Genomic DNA, 17,289 nt, shown 5'->3' with positions numbered 1-17,289 from the left:
CTCCCAACTCATAAGGGCTCACCAGTCATTTGCACTTAGCACTTCCAATATAACTTGTTTTTTTGTTTTTGTTTTTGTTTTTTAAAGTAGGCTTCATGCCCAGCCCCGAGCCCAACATGGGGCTTGAACTCAGGATCCTTAGATGAAGAACTGAGCTGAGATCAAGAGTCAGATGCTTAACCAACGGAGTCATCCAAGCACCCCTCATACAGCTTGCTTTTTAACTGAAATCATATTTCCCCCATACCAGCCACCCAATTGTCTTCGGCAGAAATCTGGGAGGCTGTCTTGACTCCTCCTTCTTCTTCACTCCATATTTACTCTCTATCTCTACTATGACTACCCTAGTCCCTTCCACCCATACCATGGCCTTGTCCCTTGAGACTGCCAGAGCCTCCTTTAAAATTGCTCTGCTTGCCTCCAGCCCTATCCCATCTGGTCCATTCACACTGCAGTCCGTGAGAGTGATCTTTCCAACAGACAACTAGGATCACATTTCTTTTCCTACTTAAAACCCTCCAGTGGCTTCCTACTCTCCTCAGGATAAAATCCAGTCCCTTGCCATGATCTTAAAGGCCCTTTACCATAGACCTTGCCTGTCCCCACTCAACCTCCCAGCGTGTCCACCTCAGCCACACTGAAATCTCCCTCCTGCTGAGCCTAGATCCCTCTGCTCAGAAAGGCCCCATTGGTACCTGATCTGCCTCTGCTTCCAAGACTCAGTTCAAAGTGAGATCTCAAAGTCCTTGGAGGAGACTTTCTTGACTACCCCCCTGCCCTCACACTTTGGTGCTTCCCAGGCATGAATTAGTCATACTCATCCAGGATGTGGAAAATGCACAATGTTTGCTGAGTGACTGACTGAGCAAGATGGATGGGGTCCCTCACCAGCGGCCCCTGTGTGCCTGCAGCTTCATTCCATAGAGCTGCCGGTATAGCAGGAGGCCATGTAGGAGGACCAGAGGCACCGTCCTGGTTGGGGATTGTACATTCCGTCCTTGCTGGGCTAGCTCCATGCTGTTGATCAAGACATGGCCCAGCTCCAGGGACTGGTCCCAGAAAACAGGCATGGAGTGCTGAGTCAGTACAGCTGGGGCAGAAGGAGAGCGCTGGGTCAGCACAGAACAGGTACCATCCTCCTCCAATCTGAGAGACTATAGTGGGGAGCTCCTCACCTGGTAAGGAAGCAATAGCCTCTGCAGACAAAATAAGCCAAAGACGAAAATCTCTGTGGACAGTGGCCATGTTCCTGCTTGCAGGTTGGGCCAGAAGCAGTTCTGACTCCAGGTCTGAGACCACTAGGGGTCAAACATGGGGCTGAGATCAATCACTGGGTAAAGGGTCAGATGTAAATTTAGGGATCAGACTTGAGGCTCAAGGGTCAGGAGTCAGATACAAGGGACAGACTTGGAGTGAGGGGATCAGCCATGAGGCCTGAGAGTTCAAGGTCAGGCCAGGTACTGGACAGGGTCCAAGAAGCCATATTTAGGTAGCAAACGCACCCCTGGCTCCATCCAACAGCCTCCACAAAGGCTGTAGCAGCTCCTTCGGCCAGTGAGGCATCAGATGACAGTTCTCCAGCACCAGCCAGTGCCCTTTGTGCATAGCCTGGCATAGAGTGCTAACCACTACCGAGACTGGATCCCAGGCTTCAGAGCCCAGGGCGATCACCTCCAGATGCTTCTGTCCCTGAAGACCAACAGAGAGGTGGCAGAGTAACTAAAAGTGATCCTAGGTGACCCAAGGGACCCAAGGTAATGCCACAAATGACCCCCAAAAGTCCCTGAATAACCCAGAAAGATCCATGGGCATGCTGGGAGGGACCACCACACCCCATCTCAGTCCACAGAGGTCTGGTGTCTGTGTGGCCAACAAGCAAGGCTCAAACCTGCTCATGCCTGGCAGCCAGTTTCTGGATGACAGTCAGGGGATGCATGGTGGCTGTGGGGTGACCAGGTGGTGGCAACAAGATCAGCAGGGGCTGAGTAGCCTGGCTGTGTTCCAAGGGTATGGTGGAGGCATCCAGGTTTTCATCCAGGGGCCGGCCCAGGAGGCTGGTGGTAAAGTCAGCCAGGGCCCCTGCCAGGCACTCAGGTCGCAGCACACGCCACAGAATCAGCTTCTGGAGGAGACTAAGTGGATCAGGTCCAGGCCCAGGCGCAGGACCCAGCACTGTGGATGACAGGGACAGATAAGCCTGCCAAACATTGGAGTGGTGTGCCAGGGATGCACACAGCCCAGCGAATGGTGGCAGCAGCTCTAACATCCTACATTCTTGCCAGGCTTTCAGCCCCAGCCAGGCCGGTCGAGCCACACTTGGCTTGCTGTAGCCTGTGCTAGGAGAGGCTGCCAGGCCAGGCCAAAGCGCCAGCCTCTCCAGCTCTGGTGCTTTCCTTGCCACTTGCAGCAGAGCCAGAGCACCCAAGGCACCCACCAACGGTAACTGGGTCAGGCCCAGCGCAGCCACAGTGCTGCCCAGTAGCTGGCGGGTCAGCTGTGTTCTCAGCTGCAGCAGATGGCTGGGCAGGTCCTCCCCTTGATGAATCTTATACTGCTCCATGCTGTTCAGGGCCCGCTTGGTGGCTGCTAGCCAGTTGTCTGGGTGCATACGGAAAAGTGGAAGCAGGTTCTGCAGTGGGCTAAGGGCCTTTATAATGGCCATTCCATGCCAGACCACACGCCGATAGGGTGCCCACAGTACCACCTCCTGCCGTCTCATTTCTTCTAGCTCCTCACAGTGGGCACGCAGCTGACATAGCTTTGCCTGGGCCCTCACCATCTCCCGGAGGAATTTGGCTGGTTTCTGATGTTTTGGGTTCTGGAGCAGCAGCATCAGCAGCAGCCCCTCCTGCAGACAGTCACCTGTTCCATGGGTCTGATTCTTTCTCACGTGGTTCCCCCACCATCCACACTCATCTCCACACCCATATCTGCCCCCCCCCAGCTCATCCCCACCCATAACAGGACCCCCAGGCACCTCAGCAGCCTCCACAGCTTCAAAGGAATCCAGGGTTCTGATCTTTATGTCCTGCCAGCGGCTCTCAAGCTCGGGACACTCAACGCACAAGATTTCGTGCAGCATCTGTTCCTCTAGGATTTCCATGTTCAGGCTCAGATCCAGTACATTCAACCCCTTCAGCAGCTCATAACCTAGCACTTGGGGTCACATAGGGACATAGGGGATGCTTAACCCCTTGACAGAACCAGGGTTGGGGTACACAGAGAGTATGGCACCCTGCTGCAGTACTGAGCCTGCTCGGGGTCAGACTGAGTGAAGCTGGAGACCTGGTGTGTCCACAGAGCTGTGGTGGCAACTTACCCACTGGCACTCACCTTTTTCCAAGGCATTGAGGGGGAGAGTAGTGCTCAGATAGAGACAGAAGCTGGGCTGCACCTGGGGTGGGCTCAGCTTCTCCCGCTGCAGTAGCCATTGTAGTTCTTGACACCCTAGGCCCAGCTCCATGTTGGTCAGTAGCACGGGCAGGCCTATGAGGGGGAGGCAAGGACACTCTACTCACCATGCCAGCACCCAGCCCCCTCTCCTGTACAAAATCTGGCTCTCACTGGCTCCCCCATGGATAATAGGAGGATTCCCTCAGGGCTCTTCAACAGAGTTAGTGCTTGGGTTAAGGATGGGAGCAGAGTTCAGGCTGGGGGTGAGAGGCTTGTGGGGCCACAGAAGGGGGACATGGTGAGTGGGGACCAGTTCTCACCACTGGCAGCTGCCTCCTGGAGCTGAGGACCCAGCTCTGGGTCAGTGCCTGAGAGCACACTAAGGGAGGGAAGGGGCAGAGCCCCAGTCTCTGAGGCCGGCCTTGACCTCTGTCTCTCTGTCTTCTCCTCCTCCTCCTCCTCCTCCTCCTCCTCCTCCTCCTCCTCCTCCTCTTCCTCCTCCTCCTCTTCGTGCTCTTGCTTGTTTCCCTCCTCCTCATTTTCTCTGTCCTCTGTCTTCTGCTCTTTTGTTTTGCCCTTAGTCTTATCACTGTCTTCACTGTTGTCATCTTCCTCTTCCATGGCCTCTTCTTTTTCTTGATTTCTCACAAAGCCCATCCCTATGACAGAAAGATGCAGAGGAGCTCCTCTCAGAGGGAGGACAAACTGGGCTCCTAGGGAACACCATTCACCCTCAAAGCTCTATCTCTTGAGGGAAGGTCCACAGGAAGACACCTCGGGAAAGTCACTTAAGCTCTTTCTGTTTCCTTAGCTGCAACATGGGGTTGATATTAGTAGGTACCTCACGGAGTTACTGTGAAGATGACATGAAACGATACATAGAGAGTACTCAGCTGGACATAGTAAGCACTCAACAAATGTTAGCTGTCATTATTATTTCCCTAAAACTCCAGGGAAGTCTGCTCCATTTCTGCCTTTCAGCGGTCGGTTAGAAGATTCCGTGTATCTCTCCTTTTGCCTAAGCTACTTTTATCATAACGAAAATAATTGTTGCTAACATAGAAATCAGTGCCTGGAAGCAGCAACTGCTAAGTGAAAGACCATAAACTGTGGAATTAGCCAAGTCCTGGGCCACGGTATGGTGGACACAGATGGCTGGCTCCCCAGCCACTTTCTCCTTTGCCTCCTCTACAGCAGGAGCTGGAAGAGAGAAATAATATCTTTTTAAGTATTAAGAAATTTAAGAATTTTTTAAAAGTATTAAGCATTAAGAAGTGGGCAAGTGGAGGTTGCTGGGTCCACAGTTTGGTGGATTCATTTCCTATTGCTTAACAAATCACCACAACTTACCACTTAGTAGCTGAAAACAACACCCATTTGTTATGTTTGAGTTCAGAAGGTTAGAAGCCCAGCACAACATGACTGGATGCTCTGCTTGGGGTTACACAGGGCTAATCAAGGCATCAATGGGGGCTGAAGTTCTAATCTGGGACTTGGGTCCTCTTTTAGGCTTACTGGTTTTTGACAGAATTCATTTCTATCTCACACATTCCCTGTAGCCCACTGCATCTTCCACCCAGAAATAATAGTTCCTTGAATCCTTCTGTGTTTCAAGTTTTCCTGACTGCCTCGTCTTTCCCCCTTGCTTCTTTGAAGGGCATATGTGATTACATTGGGCCCACCCAGATAATTCAGGATATCTCTGTCCTGTGTGTGTGTGTGTGTGTGTGTGTGTGTGTGTGTGTGTTTAGCTTATTTATTTTGAGAGAGAGAGGCAGAGAGAGAGAATCCCAAGCAGGCTCTGTGCTATCAGTGCAGAGCCCGACTCTAGGCTCAAACTCACGAACCCTGAGATCATGACCTGAGCCAAGATCAAGAGTTGGACGCTTAACTGACTGAGCCACCAGGCAACCCCAGGATATCTCTTTATTACGGTCAATTGATTAGTAATCTTAGTTACATCTGCAGAGTCTTTTGTGCCATGTAACATAATCATAGGAGTAAAAATAGAGGACAAAGATGACGGGGGCCAAAATTCTGCCTACCACATGTAGCTGTTCAGATTTCTGGAAGATCTTTTGTTTTCCTGATGAAAGGGACAGAAATGGCTAGCAGCAACTCTGACATGATGCTTGGAAGGATAGGACCCAAATATGGTGGCTGGAAAAACCAGGAACTCATTTCCTCATAGTTCTGGAGGCCAGAAGTCCACAGTCAAGGTGTTGAGAAAGCTGTACTCTCTCTGAAGCTTTTAGTATATGTGCTGCCGAAGCGAGCACTCTCTCTGAAGCTTTTAGAGAAGACTCCTTCCTTGCCTCCTCCAGCTTCTGGTGGTTCCAGGAGTTCCTTGGCTTGTGACTACATAACTCCACTGTCTGTCTCCCTCTTCATGAGGCCTTTACTTTCTGTCCCTATGCCTTCTCTTTTTTCTAAGGACACTTCTCATTGATTTAGGGCCAACCCAGATAATGTAGGGTAATCTCATTTCAAGGTTCTTAATTATATCTGCAAGACTCTTTAACATAGAGGTTCTGTGGGTTAGGATTCAACCCACTACCTTCAACCCACTATAATGTGATAAGCCAACATGCCAGGGATTATTGAGCAGAAAGACAGAAGGATCTGGGTACTTGAAGGCAACACTGAAGGCTAGTGCCTGCTTATCTCAGTACTTCTTATAATGTGAGATAAATAAATCCTTCTGTCTTAAGCCATGGTAAGTTGGGCTTTTGTTACTGATAGTGATAGCATTTCTACCTGATACAGCGAGTTAGTGGGGAGGCAGTGAGGATTTTTCTTTTCCCTACTAATCTGTGTGGTGGGTAAGAAGTTGGTTTATCTCATGGGATTTGGACCATATGCTCACTGAACTTCAGTGGATTTAGAGGAAGGCATGCTGGCTACTTCTCTATTTAGATGAGAGAAACAACCCTCAGGAAAAAAAAACTGTAAGAAAATTCCTTTCTGCTCATATCAAGCAATTTCAGACCACAAATGTTCAGATACTCATGCACCTTGCTGATTTGTAAAGATGATTATCTACCTCATGTTGCATGGAATAGGAAATTACTGGCTATTGGAAGAGGCTGGAAAATCAGGGAAGGTAATTTTCCAGATCCATCTCAAGCACTTCTCTTTATGCATTCTCTGCTTGACAAATTTAATAGTCTCCCTTCCCCTTTTGATTTGGATACAGCCCCCAAGTATTAGGGGCTATGCTCCATGGCCAATTACCCTGAGCTCACTACTCAAACTATTTTCTTACTACAGCTCTGAGCTGAAGGCCAAGGTTTAGCTGGATGGCAATTAAGGCTTAGTGGAATTTCTCAAGCCCCCAGAACCAATGTTAAGAGAGAAGACAGAAAATAGGGTTTAAATTCAAGAATGAGAGTGTATCAAGATTTCTGGCATTGGTTAATAGCTAAAAGAATCCTTACAGATGAAATCTGAAGGAAAGAAGATGAGAGATTTAGTGGAATTAGCCAGAAAATCCTCTATCTGGTAACAAGTGATCAGTGTTTGCTTAATTTGAAGACAAATCCTAAGCCCCCATCCCATTCCGATAGGAAGTGGCTATGTACGGCTGAACAGCTGCAAACAGGATTCTTGACCAATGTTCCTTTCACAGATAGCCCTGGGTACAATGGACAAGGAACATCATACTGTTCATTAGAACACAGGATAGCTGAAGTGGCTGTCCCAAGAACTCACTCTATAGCCAGTGAAGTGATGCTAATCATTTGCCTTCCTATCTCTGTCTGGCATTACACAGTACATGCTAAAGACTAATTAGATAAGTGTGTGTTTCTTACCCTTATCCAGTTTCTAAACAGGAAGTTTACTGTAGTTATCTTGATTTGATTTTGCTTCACTCTGCATCTTGGATGTACTGCTATGGTGAGATTGAGAGTATACTCTGTCATAGGTTATAGAATCACAAAGAGCCACATCTAACTCTGATCAAGAACAATGAACACTGTTCACAGCTCCTGGACTCAGAATTGGATGCTGCAGCTAGATGTTTCTTCATTGTGTCCCTTACTAGAAAGGGTGTAAATTTACTTATAGTTGCACATATGAAAGTTATATACTGTGTATTTTCATAATGGTGTATGGGCACAATGGAAGGTTATGCTGGACAGCCAAGGGATGGAATGTAATAATGGTAGCAGTAATACATGAGTAGTAATACTAAAATTTTTGAGAAATTCTTTTTAGGTACTACGTGAACCCCTTTTACATAAATTATCTCATTTAATATGATGTTTTGTAAGATGGGTATAATTAAGATGCTAATTTTATTGTCAAATAAATTTTGGCTTAGAGAGATTAAGTACCATGTCTTAGTTTGCATAGCTAGCAAAGAACAGGTATTTGACCCAGACAGTCGGATTATAGAGCCCACATTACAGACTGCTTTATTATGTACCTTCCATTGTAGATATCTATTACTGTCCCCGGTGCAACTCCCAACCCCTTCTGGGAAATAAACACCATTTTCTCCTTCCCCTACCCAATACCCTTGCTTCCTTCCCCTAGGAAACACCTCCTTCTGACACTCTACCCAGATAGGTCTCTGCTCCAAGCAGAGATAATAGAAATATTTCCCCAGAATTCCTGAACATGGGATAAATTCCGACAGTAAGGAAGGCTCCGAGTTGTAGGCCAAGTTTCTAAGAGTGCTGAGCAGACCAAGGAAGTGGAAGATCATGGACTGGTCAGACATGTAAAGTCAGAATCATTGCAGTATAGGCCCCACGATGCAAATGTGACCTAATTTATTAATATCATGTAGGCTGCTGAAATCTAGGATATGCTGGCTACAAAAATTTAGTGTCTTTATTATGAAAGGGAGGACCACCTGTGGCTGAGTGCTGGCTGTTCAGATACCTGAGAAGGAGAAGCATTATGTTCATTATCCCTGGCTTTATATCTGCACTTTACCTGGACCTGGGGCCAAGCATCTAGTCTCTTGCAGAGGCAGTGGGTTCAGCCAGATGGGGGCCTGGTTGCTAGGGTCAAGCAGCAGAGGCCAACGGAAGCTGGAGTAGTGGGTGTGACTTCGCAGGAGCAGGCCTGCCAGGCGGGCTGACTTTGCCTGGGGCTTCAGGTCTCGGTCCCACTGGAACTGTTCAGATTTGGAGCTAAGCAGGGTCAGAAGGTTGAAGGGAGAGCGTGTGGAGAGCAGGGGGTTCTTTGGTGGCATGATGGCAGATTTCTGCTTCTGCTTCAGGGCCTGTGCCACATCATCTGGGCCCAGGGGCTCCTGGAAGCCCCTGCACAGAGCCAGCCACTTGTCCAGTAGCTCCTGGCGCCGCAGTGCTGGGAAAGGACCCAGGTAGATGATGGCAGCTGAACACAGAAGGGCATCCCCGAACATAGTCGTGCAGTGCCCCTTCAACTTCTGGTGTGGAAGGGAAGAACAGAGGGCATGTAGGCCAGTGAGGAGGGTACAGGCAGAGAGGGTCTGGTAGAGAGGGTGTGAAGCAGGGTATGCAGGAAAGCATGGTAAGGAGGGCAGTGGGACAAAGGGAGGCAGTGATGGTGCAGGGAGGAGCAGAGTTGTTGGGGTCAGTGGGACAGAAATGAGCTTTGGGGGAAGACCGGGGCAGGAGCTGGTTACCTGGAGCTCTGTAGTCCAGGACTGCATAGGTGTGAGCAGTGCAGACTTTATGGGCCACTTGTGATATTGGCCACATTGAGCGCGAATGAGATTCTCCATCACACGGTTGTGCGAAACCCAGGAGTCTTCCAGCTTGTTGGCCAGATCCAGTTTGTGCTCCAGGGTCTCCTGGGCCTGGAACTGGCGGTGGCCCAGGAGGGACTGCTCCCGAGCCAGCGTGCCCTCTATCTGCCGCAGCAGCAGGCCCGTGGGCAGTCCCCGACGCTGTGCCAGCCCATAGCGCAGGACGGCCCAGAGCCAGGCCGCCAGGCTCGCTGCAGGTATGCTTACTGCCCGCAGAGCTGCATCACTCATACCTGGAGCCTTCAGAGCTTGGGCTAACTTTATCATCTCGGAGTCTGTCATCTTCTCCTTGGGGAAGAACACCAGCTCCTGGGAAAATGTGTTAAGAGGGGTAGGGGCAGACACAGGTGCTCTGGACCTGACCCTAACAGCCTCGCTCTGCCAAGTCTGCCCTTTGTGCCTCTGCTCTCCTCCTCCATCGTGCTCCACATTCCCTACCTGATAAAAATCCTCGGTGCATAAGAGCTGCTTGGCGCTGGCCCAGCCTGTTTCACAGTGGAACAGATCGCACAGGGCATCGGTCACCCGGACCACAGATTCCGGTGGTACTCGATAGCTCCGTAGCTCCTCAAAGTCGGCTACCTGCAGCTGGCTCAGAGGCCCCAGGAATGCCTTGCCCATCTAAATGAGGAGATATGCACTCTTGAAGTGAATTTCCAAAGTGTCCTCTTCCTTCAATGTGTTGCCAGGAGTGATCACCTCTTCCTAGAAGTTCCCATGAGGGACCATTCCTCAAGCCATCCTACTTTGCCCCTCCCCCACGAGACTCCATGACAAGTCACCCCATTCTTTCCTCTGGGCATCCCGTGAAGTGTTGTCCCCTCCCAAGAGAAGAGCAGCACAGGGCAGGCAGCAGCAAGACCTCACCTGCTCCAGGAAAGCCTCATACTGAGCCCTCAGGGCATCCCGCTGCTTGGTCAGGTTCTTGATGAGGTCCTCCTGCTGCTGACACTCCGCCAGCTGCCGCCTATACAGCAGCTTGTCTTGCTGGAGCTGCTGCTGAAGTATGTGGAGGTTCTGCAAACAGAGGTCCAGGCACTGCAGCTCCAGATCCTGGGCCAGGTGGGCTTACCCCAAGGGGAGCCCTGTGGGCTTGGGACTGCAGCATACTCCTCACTTGATAGTCAGGAGGAGCTAGTTGAACTCCATGTAGGCCACAGATAAAGACTGGGCCCTGGAACTATCACTCACTGGTCTATGACTTACACACTTGGTGATGCAGCTCCCAGTGGGTGACTGCTTCTCCTGAACTGCCACATAGGCCCAGGCAGTCTGACTCTGAAGCCCACATGCTTAACCATTATGCCATACTCTATCTTACTTGACCCATTAGTGGCATTTGTCATACAAGACAGTTTCCTCCCTCTTGAAACATTGTCCTCCCTTGACTTTCATGACCCCATGTACTCCTTTGGCTTTCTCCAACTTCTGTGGCTGCTCTTACTCAGTCTTCTCCTCTACCATCCCTTCAGTATTCCACAGCAATGTTTCAGGGCCCCCTTACCTTCTCATCCTACACTTCTATGTGCCCTCCCTAATCTCATGCCTTTCATTACCACTTAAATTTTAACAACTCTCGAATTGCTATCTCTAGCCAGATTTTTTTTCCTGAGCCCCACATCCATGTGTCCATCTGCTTCATGGCAATCTCCTCTTCAATGCCTCACAGGCCCCTCAGAGCCCACATGCCCACAAATGAACAACATATTCACTGTGCCCTGCCAGATCTCTTGCAATCTTACTCATCTCCTCACCTGTTCTTTTTCACAGAGAACTGTAGCAAAACACAGTTTCCCAAGGAAGAAAATCTCATTGTTACTCTGGCTCCATCTCTTCTATTCCCCCAAACCCAACTCATCTTCAAGGCCTTTCTATTCTACCTCCCACATGTCCATCATGTCTGCTCCCTCACTGCATCTCAGTTTCCACTCTTACCCACTTCTTCTCCTCTGCTCTCCATGCCGTACCCAAATACCATCATCATCATGTTTCAGAACATTTGCCAACTCTCCCAGTTGGTTTACGAGGCCTCTGTGCCCAGGAGACCTCAACTCCGCTTTCTAACCTTGTGTCTGTCCTTGCCCCAGCACCCCACTCTCCCAGCCATTCCTGACTTTCAGCTCCTCCAACGTGACACACATTCTCCTCCTTCTGGGCCTTTGCCCACGCTTTTGCTTCAGCCTGTGACAGTCTTCCCACCCACCCCCACTCCCTTTTACGCCAAATCCTAGCTAACCTCCAGGCATCACCTTTGGTGCACTTCATTCATTTCTTTACATATTTAAGGAATGATTTTTAGTGCTTGCCGTGTTCTACACATGGCTCTGTCCTACTTACTGTGGCACTTTGCTTTCTCTAGAAAGTCTTGATACTTCAGAGCTCCCTGGACTTTGTGATAACACAGTGTTATCACAGTAACAGTAATTGCCTAGCTGAGTCTATATGTTCCAGTAAACTAGGCACCATGAAGGCAATGACAGTGCCTTATCTTTCTTAATTAGGAGGAGCTATCATTTATTGAACTCTTACTATGTGCCAGCACTTAAAAAAATTTTTTTTAACATTTATTCATTTTTGAGAGATAGAGAAAGACAGAGCGTGATGGGGGAGGGGAAGAGAGAGAGGGAGACACAGAATCCAAAGCAGGCTCCAGGCTCAGAGCTGTCAGCACAGAGCCCGACACGGGGCCTGAATCCATGAACCGCGAGATCACGACCTGAGCTGAAGTCAGCCGCTTAACTGACTGAGCCACCCAGGCGCCCCTGTGCCAGCACTTTTAAATGCTTTCCAAGTAAGATGTCATTTAATCCTCATCCTAACCTCTCTGGGTCTTACTTTTCTCGTCTATAAAATGGGAAAAAGGATAGCCACCTCAGAAAGTTTTGGCAAAGATTCTAGTAACCTATCTATCTAGATGTAGACATCAATGTAGACACAGACATAAATATCAATGAGTGGCTGGACAGAAAAAAAGTGGAGTTCCATTAATTGTTGTAGAGTACAGTAATGAATAAATGAACCAGTGGAATATGAGAGAAAAGGGAGATGGAGGGCTCCAGAATGACTCCTGGGATTTGGCTTAAGTGACTAAATGGATGGTGATGCCATTTCCTGGTGTGTGGAACACTGAAAGAAGTACACACTATTACAGCTGTTGAGTGAATGGGCAAAGGATCTGACATTGAATGCCTCTGACACTATGAACCTCTCTCTCCCTCTCTCTCTCTAAGATTTTATTTTTAAGTAATCTCTACACCCAGTGCGGGGATCGAACTCAAAACCCCTGAGATCAAGAGTCACATGCTTTTCCGACTGAATCAGCCAGGCGCATCCACTATGAACATCTCTTATTCAGATTTTTGGGTTTCTTATGTTGTGCTTTGATATAACTGACTCAAAGAATAGTAGCACCTTTAAATCAGATCAACAATTCCTGGTATTCATCACTTTGGGAAATGGCAGGACCCAACACAAGACACTGGAATTTGGAAAACACTTGAATGGGCATTCCTGTCCCTCTGTGAACTATTTTGTTTTGTTTTGTTTTGTTTTCACCTTAATGAGCCCTGAAGTTTTATCTAAGCTAGTGACCCTTGGTGGTGAATGGTAGGAGGGTACCAGTACCGTGAGAACTCCAACATCATTTACAGAGAACACGTTGACAACCATGCATGTAGACACAATGGAAGCCATGCCCCTAGAGTTGCACAGCACTGGGTGATATCCCTGAGGCACCCATCAAAAGGGACAGACTGGCCACTGGGAGCTGTATGGCCCGAAAGCCCAGTTGAGGGGAAGTATTTGTCCTTTTGTCCAACCCATTTGAACTAGTGAGTTGACCACTAGTTCACTTCTCTGCAGTTATCCCTGAACCTTCACCAAAGCCTTGTGTAGCAGGAATAAAAAGAAAAGCTATTTTGGAATTCTCTCTTATTAAGAACAAAATGAGATTTAAGTTTGGACAAGAAAAATATCTCTTGTTACATGAGAATTGTGTTGGGAGAGTTCTAAAGGAAAAGTGGAGTGGTTGAATAGCATTGTGAGTGGGCACGGGGAGAGGGAGGAGAAGAGAAGAGCTGATTACTGGGAAATGCCCTGTGGAGGGTGACTAAAGAAATTCAGGACATTGAGGTCTAGTGTACCATTCCAGTCTCTGGTCTGGTCTAAAATCTAAATTGACCCACTGCCATCGCCCATCCACATTTCCTGGTGGACACAAGAGCCTTGTATAGTCAGTGCTTTTGTGGAGGGAAGAGGTACAGAGACAAAGCTATATGGGAGAGCAGGATGGCTATAAGAGGTGTGCTAACGAGTCATGATAGAGAATCCAGGAGAAGAAGAGATAAGAGTAGAGGTGATCATGAGAGTATAATCTCTGCCCTATTTCCGTTGGGAATCCATGGAGATTTTGGGGAGTACATTGAACTTCCCATAGTCAAGGTACATACTGAGGACACCAGAAGAAGACACTGGGGTTTCATGTGTTTAGAAGAATCGGCCTGATCTCAGCTGTGCCATGGGCAACCTTAAGCCTAAGCTCTAAAGGAGGTGATAGCAGAAACTAAAGAGATCCCCTGAGGAAAGGAGTACTCTTAAGAGTTAAGAACTGAGGTTCAGAGGTGCCTGGCTCAGTAGGTATGAAGTGTCTGGCTCTTGATTTTAGCTCAGGTCATGATCTCACAGCTCATGAGTTCAAGCCCTGCGACTGGGCTCTGCACTGTTGGGATACTGTCTCCTTTGCCGTCTTCCCCTCCCCTGCTTTCTCTCTCTCTCTCAAAATAAATAAAAATAAACTTAAAAAAAAAACAACCCTTAGGTTCGGTTTGATTGGTTCCTCCAAAATCCCCCTTTGGTCTCCTGCTTTGACCCTACTGTGCATACCTCACAATCTTCTCCCCCTTTACCTTGCGGGAACTTTTCAGCAGCTGTTCCAAGTTAAAGACAAAGTTGGTGTGGGCATTGTGCTTCTCCATAAGCATTCTCAGATTTTCCAGGGCATTCTGAATCCTGGAGAAACAATATACCAATTAGTGGACCCAAGGAAGCAGGAGGTACAGTGCAGGAAATGGGGCCACTCACCGTTGGGCCTTCTTCTTAATCTGCAGAGTCATCTGTTGCTGCAGCAGCACGAAGGTGTCCAGAAAGTCTAGAAATGTCTTGGGGGTGACTAGTGGCAACTCAGGGCATAGGTGTCCATGGTAGCTGGCAGCCGAAAGGTGGATGAGAGCCATGGCTTTGGCCACACTGGGAATTGACGCCTGGAGGTCTGGGCACTTCAAGGAGTCTGAAATGGGCATGACTTTAGCCTGGGCTTGTGAACTTGTAGGGGAATAGGAAAGAAAAGGGACCCTCTTCTGATTTAGGAAAAGGGGCAGAAAAGGTGAAGGGGGTCACTAGGTTCTAGGGAGAGAGAGAGAGAGACTGACCTGAATCCTCATTAAAACTTGGTTGGGATGAGTAGTGAGAACAGTAAAAAGGGCTCACCATCATCAATGGATGGATTCTGAGCACCCTCCAGGTAGTGCCGGACCACACTGATCAGGGAGTCTTGGTCCCAGGGTTCATAGCGGTCAATGCTAGCAATGGCCAGTTGAAGAAGCCTCAGGTAAAGGGTGGAAGGCAGCTGTTTGTGGGCCTGGTCATCTCCAATCAGGATGAAGATGTGCAGGTGGTTGCACACTTGCTGGTAGAACCTGTGGGCCAGGAGCTCAGATACTGTCCTCCCCTTTATCCCTGTTTGCCCATCGAGGTCCCAACCCCAAACCTGACCCCTTATCCCTGATCTGAGCTCTCACAGCAGCTCTTAGATTTCTTTTTGGCCTTTTGGCCAGGACAGAGCAAGAGCAAAGCAGTTCCTAGTATGGGGTTCTTGGCCTCACCTGTGCAACAGCACTTCCTTCTTGATGTTCTGCTTGACACTAAGGTTCTCCTTGGGGAGATGTTCTTCAATACTTTCCAGATCTGCCTCTGTATACTGGTCAGGGAAACTGCCCGAGGTTGCCAGGGCCAGCAGACGATGAAGGGTAGTAAGATCCACACCCTTGGGCACCAGCAGGGCCACTGGCTGGCCTAACATGCCAGCATGCCAGCTGGCATCCCGTAGACACTGGAGAATGGCCTCCTCTGAGCCAGATGGCAGATGGAAGAGGTGGGCCTGATAAATGCTAGCTGCCAGAGTGATGGCAGTACGGCGCCCAGTACCCAAAGCCCCTGAGAGCAGTATGCTGTGCTGCCGAGGCCTGGCCAGCACCCGGACCAGGCGGGCCACGTGCATGGCCATGGCGTGGCAAGAGGCAAGGGAGGCGTTCAACTTCAGCTGAGAGGCTGTGGTGGACAGCTGCTCCTCCAGGCTCTCCCACTGCCGTTCCAGGTACAGGCTGGGGCTCTCAGAGTTGGACCCTAGTGTCAGCTCCTGACTGAAGACCAGGTCAGAGGGCTTTTCCCAGGGGCAGAGTAGTAGCACTGGTAGCAACAGAGGAGAGACCAGGTCCATCTGGGTGGTTTTCTGCCACCAACTCTTGTTTCTGTTTAACTGAAGTTTGCAGCTGCAGGTCTTTGTGCCTTCCTCCTGGCTTGTATCCTGACTTATAATTTCTGTGCTTTCCTTCTTTACTGGTGCTGTGGAAGGTGCTAGACCTGAATCATTGGAGGGTGAGCCTGTGGTGACCTGAAGGCCATAAGGGTCGTCCTCCTCCTCTGTCTCACTGCCACTGTTGCTTAAGTCCTCCCACTGGGCCAACTCCCCTTCAGATTCCACTTCGGGCACCCTCTCCTCCTCATCTTCTTCCTCCTCCTCATAGCCCTTGCCCCCATGCTGGGGTGCTGGCTCACAGCAGAAGACACTCTGAGCTACTTCTAGGAGCAGGTTGGCACAGTAGGAGCGTTCTCTAGGGCTATCCAGCCGGTCACAAAATGTCCTCTGTGCCTCATGCAACCAAAGACGCACCATGTTACGTGTGGCCATCATGACTGTCAGGCGGGTGCCACGTAAGCCTGACACCCGGTGCAAGTGCTCCTGATGGTTGGGAACATCCAGAAAACCCCGGGAGCCCATCCTGGTTGGCAGCAGCTGCAAGCTGCCCAGTAGTTGGCTCACAGAGTGCAGGGAAAAGCGGTAATGTGGGTGGAGCGGGGAAGGCATAAAGCAGTTGCCCACAGCCTCCCAGGCCTCCACTGAGGCCCGGACCAGGGCTTTCGCTAGAACCCCCTCCCGTTCCACAGAGGGGAAGCGCTCAAGCCAGGCCTGGATGCTAGGTGTATGCCTGCTCAGAAGGATGGCCTGGGTCATGCTACCCAGGGCCAGCACTGTGAAGAGTCTAAAGAGACGTGGGCACAGTGGGAGCTCACAGAAGCCTGGTACTGTGGCAGTGGCAAGGAAGTTGACTAGAGGCTGCAGCATCTGCAATTCCAAGGTGCTGTGGGCATACACCGTGCCATCTATGGCCTGGCGCAAAGTCTCCAACACTGGCTGGCAGGTCTTCTCTGGGTCTGTGGGACATGAAGACTGACAATGAGGACATGCAGGTGCACACATGACGGTGTCATCTGTTCTTCCTATTCCTGCTTCCCTGGGTTTACTTCGGGCACACACAGGGTTCTAAAGGAATTTTGTACACCGGATGTGCTGGGACTTTGTCATGTCTGAGTATATTGTTCTGTCTCCCCCACACCCTCCCTAAAAGCAAGTGATTTCTTCTTCCTTCTCCCTGAAAATCCTACTTCTGTGACCAATTATTTGTTAACAACAGGAAGTTTGGAAGCTGGGACGGATGGAAGCCTGATCTGACACAATAGGGGGAAAGTGCAGTCATCACAGTCAAGAGAGGGGAGTTCTCACACACACACTTCTGTGAAGTCAGTGTTAAACTATGACTTATGTAAAATAAAATGTACACATTTTAAATGTGTAGCTCACGAGTTCTAACAAATGTGCACACCTATGTAACCGCTACTCCAATGATATTTGGAACATTTTCATCACCTCAGAAAGTTCCCTCATGACCCTTTGCAGTCAGTACCCTGCCACATTGTCCCAGGAACTTCTGTATGATCTGATTTGTATCACTATTGCTTAGCTTTGCTTGTTCTAGAACTTCATGTAAAGGGAATCATATTGTATGTAATTTAGCATGTCTGGCTTCTTTCACCCG

At 49.4% G+C, this 17,289-nt stretch overlaps 1 protein-coding gene across 25 annotated transcripts in view; it reads right to left on the bottom strand.

Annotated features, from left to right (window-relative positions):
* The window catches only part of DNHD1 (dynein heavy chain domain 1), a 98,802-nt gene that overhangs the window by 20,888 nt on the left and 60,625 nt on the right, over window positions 1-17,289 (bottom strand). For 18 of the 25 annotated variants that reach the window (XM_045038861.1, XM_045038866.1, XM_045038865.1 and 15 more), the window contains 15 exons: window positions 15,019-16,627; window positions 14,624-14,832; window positions 14,219-14,423; window positions 14,044-14,146; window positions 10,007-10,156; window positions 9,578-9,760; window positions 9,017-9,448; window positions 8,338-8,797; window positions 3,714-4,052; window positions 3,334-3,486; window positions 2,978-3,156; window positions 1,889-2,848; window positions 1,503-1,689; window positions 1,176-1,298; window positions 889-1,090 (listed from right to left, as the gene is read on the bottom strand). In XM_045038861.1, coding sequence (XP_044894796.1) covers window positions 889-1,090; window positions 1,176-1,298; window positions 1,503-1,689; window positions 1,889-2,848; window positions 2,978-3,156; window positions 3,334-3,486; window positions 3,714-4,052; window positions 8,338-8,797; window positions 9,017-9,448; window positions 9,578-9,760; window positions 10,007-10,156; window positions 14,044-14,146; window positions 14,219-14,423; window positions 14,624-14,832; window positions 15,019-16,627 — 5,494 coding nt within the window. Of the gene's footprint in view, window positions 1-888; window positions 1,091-1,175; window positions 1,299-1,502; window positions 1,690-1,888; window positions 2,849-2,977; window positions 3,157-3,333; window positions 3,487-3,713; window positions 4,053-8,337; window positions 8,798-9,016; window positions 9,449-9,577; window positions 9,761-10,006; window positions 10,157-14,043; window positions 14,147-14,218; window positions 14,424-14,623; window positions 14,833-15,018; window positions 16,628-17,289 lie in introns of those variants that run through there. The other 7 variants (XR_006586340.1, XR_006586341.1, XM_045038863.1 and 4 more) reach the window with 6 other exon arrangements.

The sequence above is a fragment of the Felis catus genome, chromosome D1 (genome assembly GCF_018350175.1).
Source record: "Felis catus isolate Fca126 chromosome D1, F.catus_Fca126_mat1.0, whole genome shotgun sequence".
Lineage (NCBI taxonomy): Eukaryota > Metazoa > Chordata > Mammalia > Carnivora > Felidae > Felis > Felis catus.
This window is presented reverse-complemented; position numbering and strand designations above follow the sequence as displayed.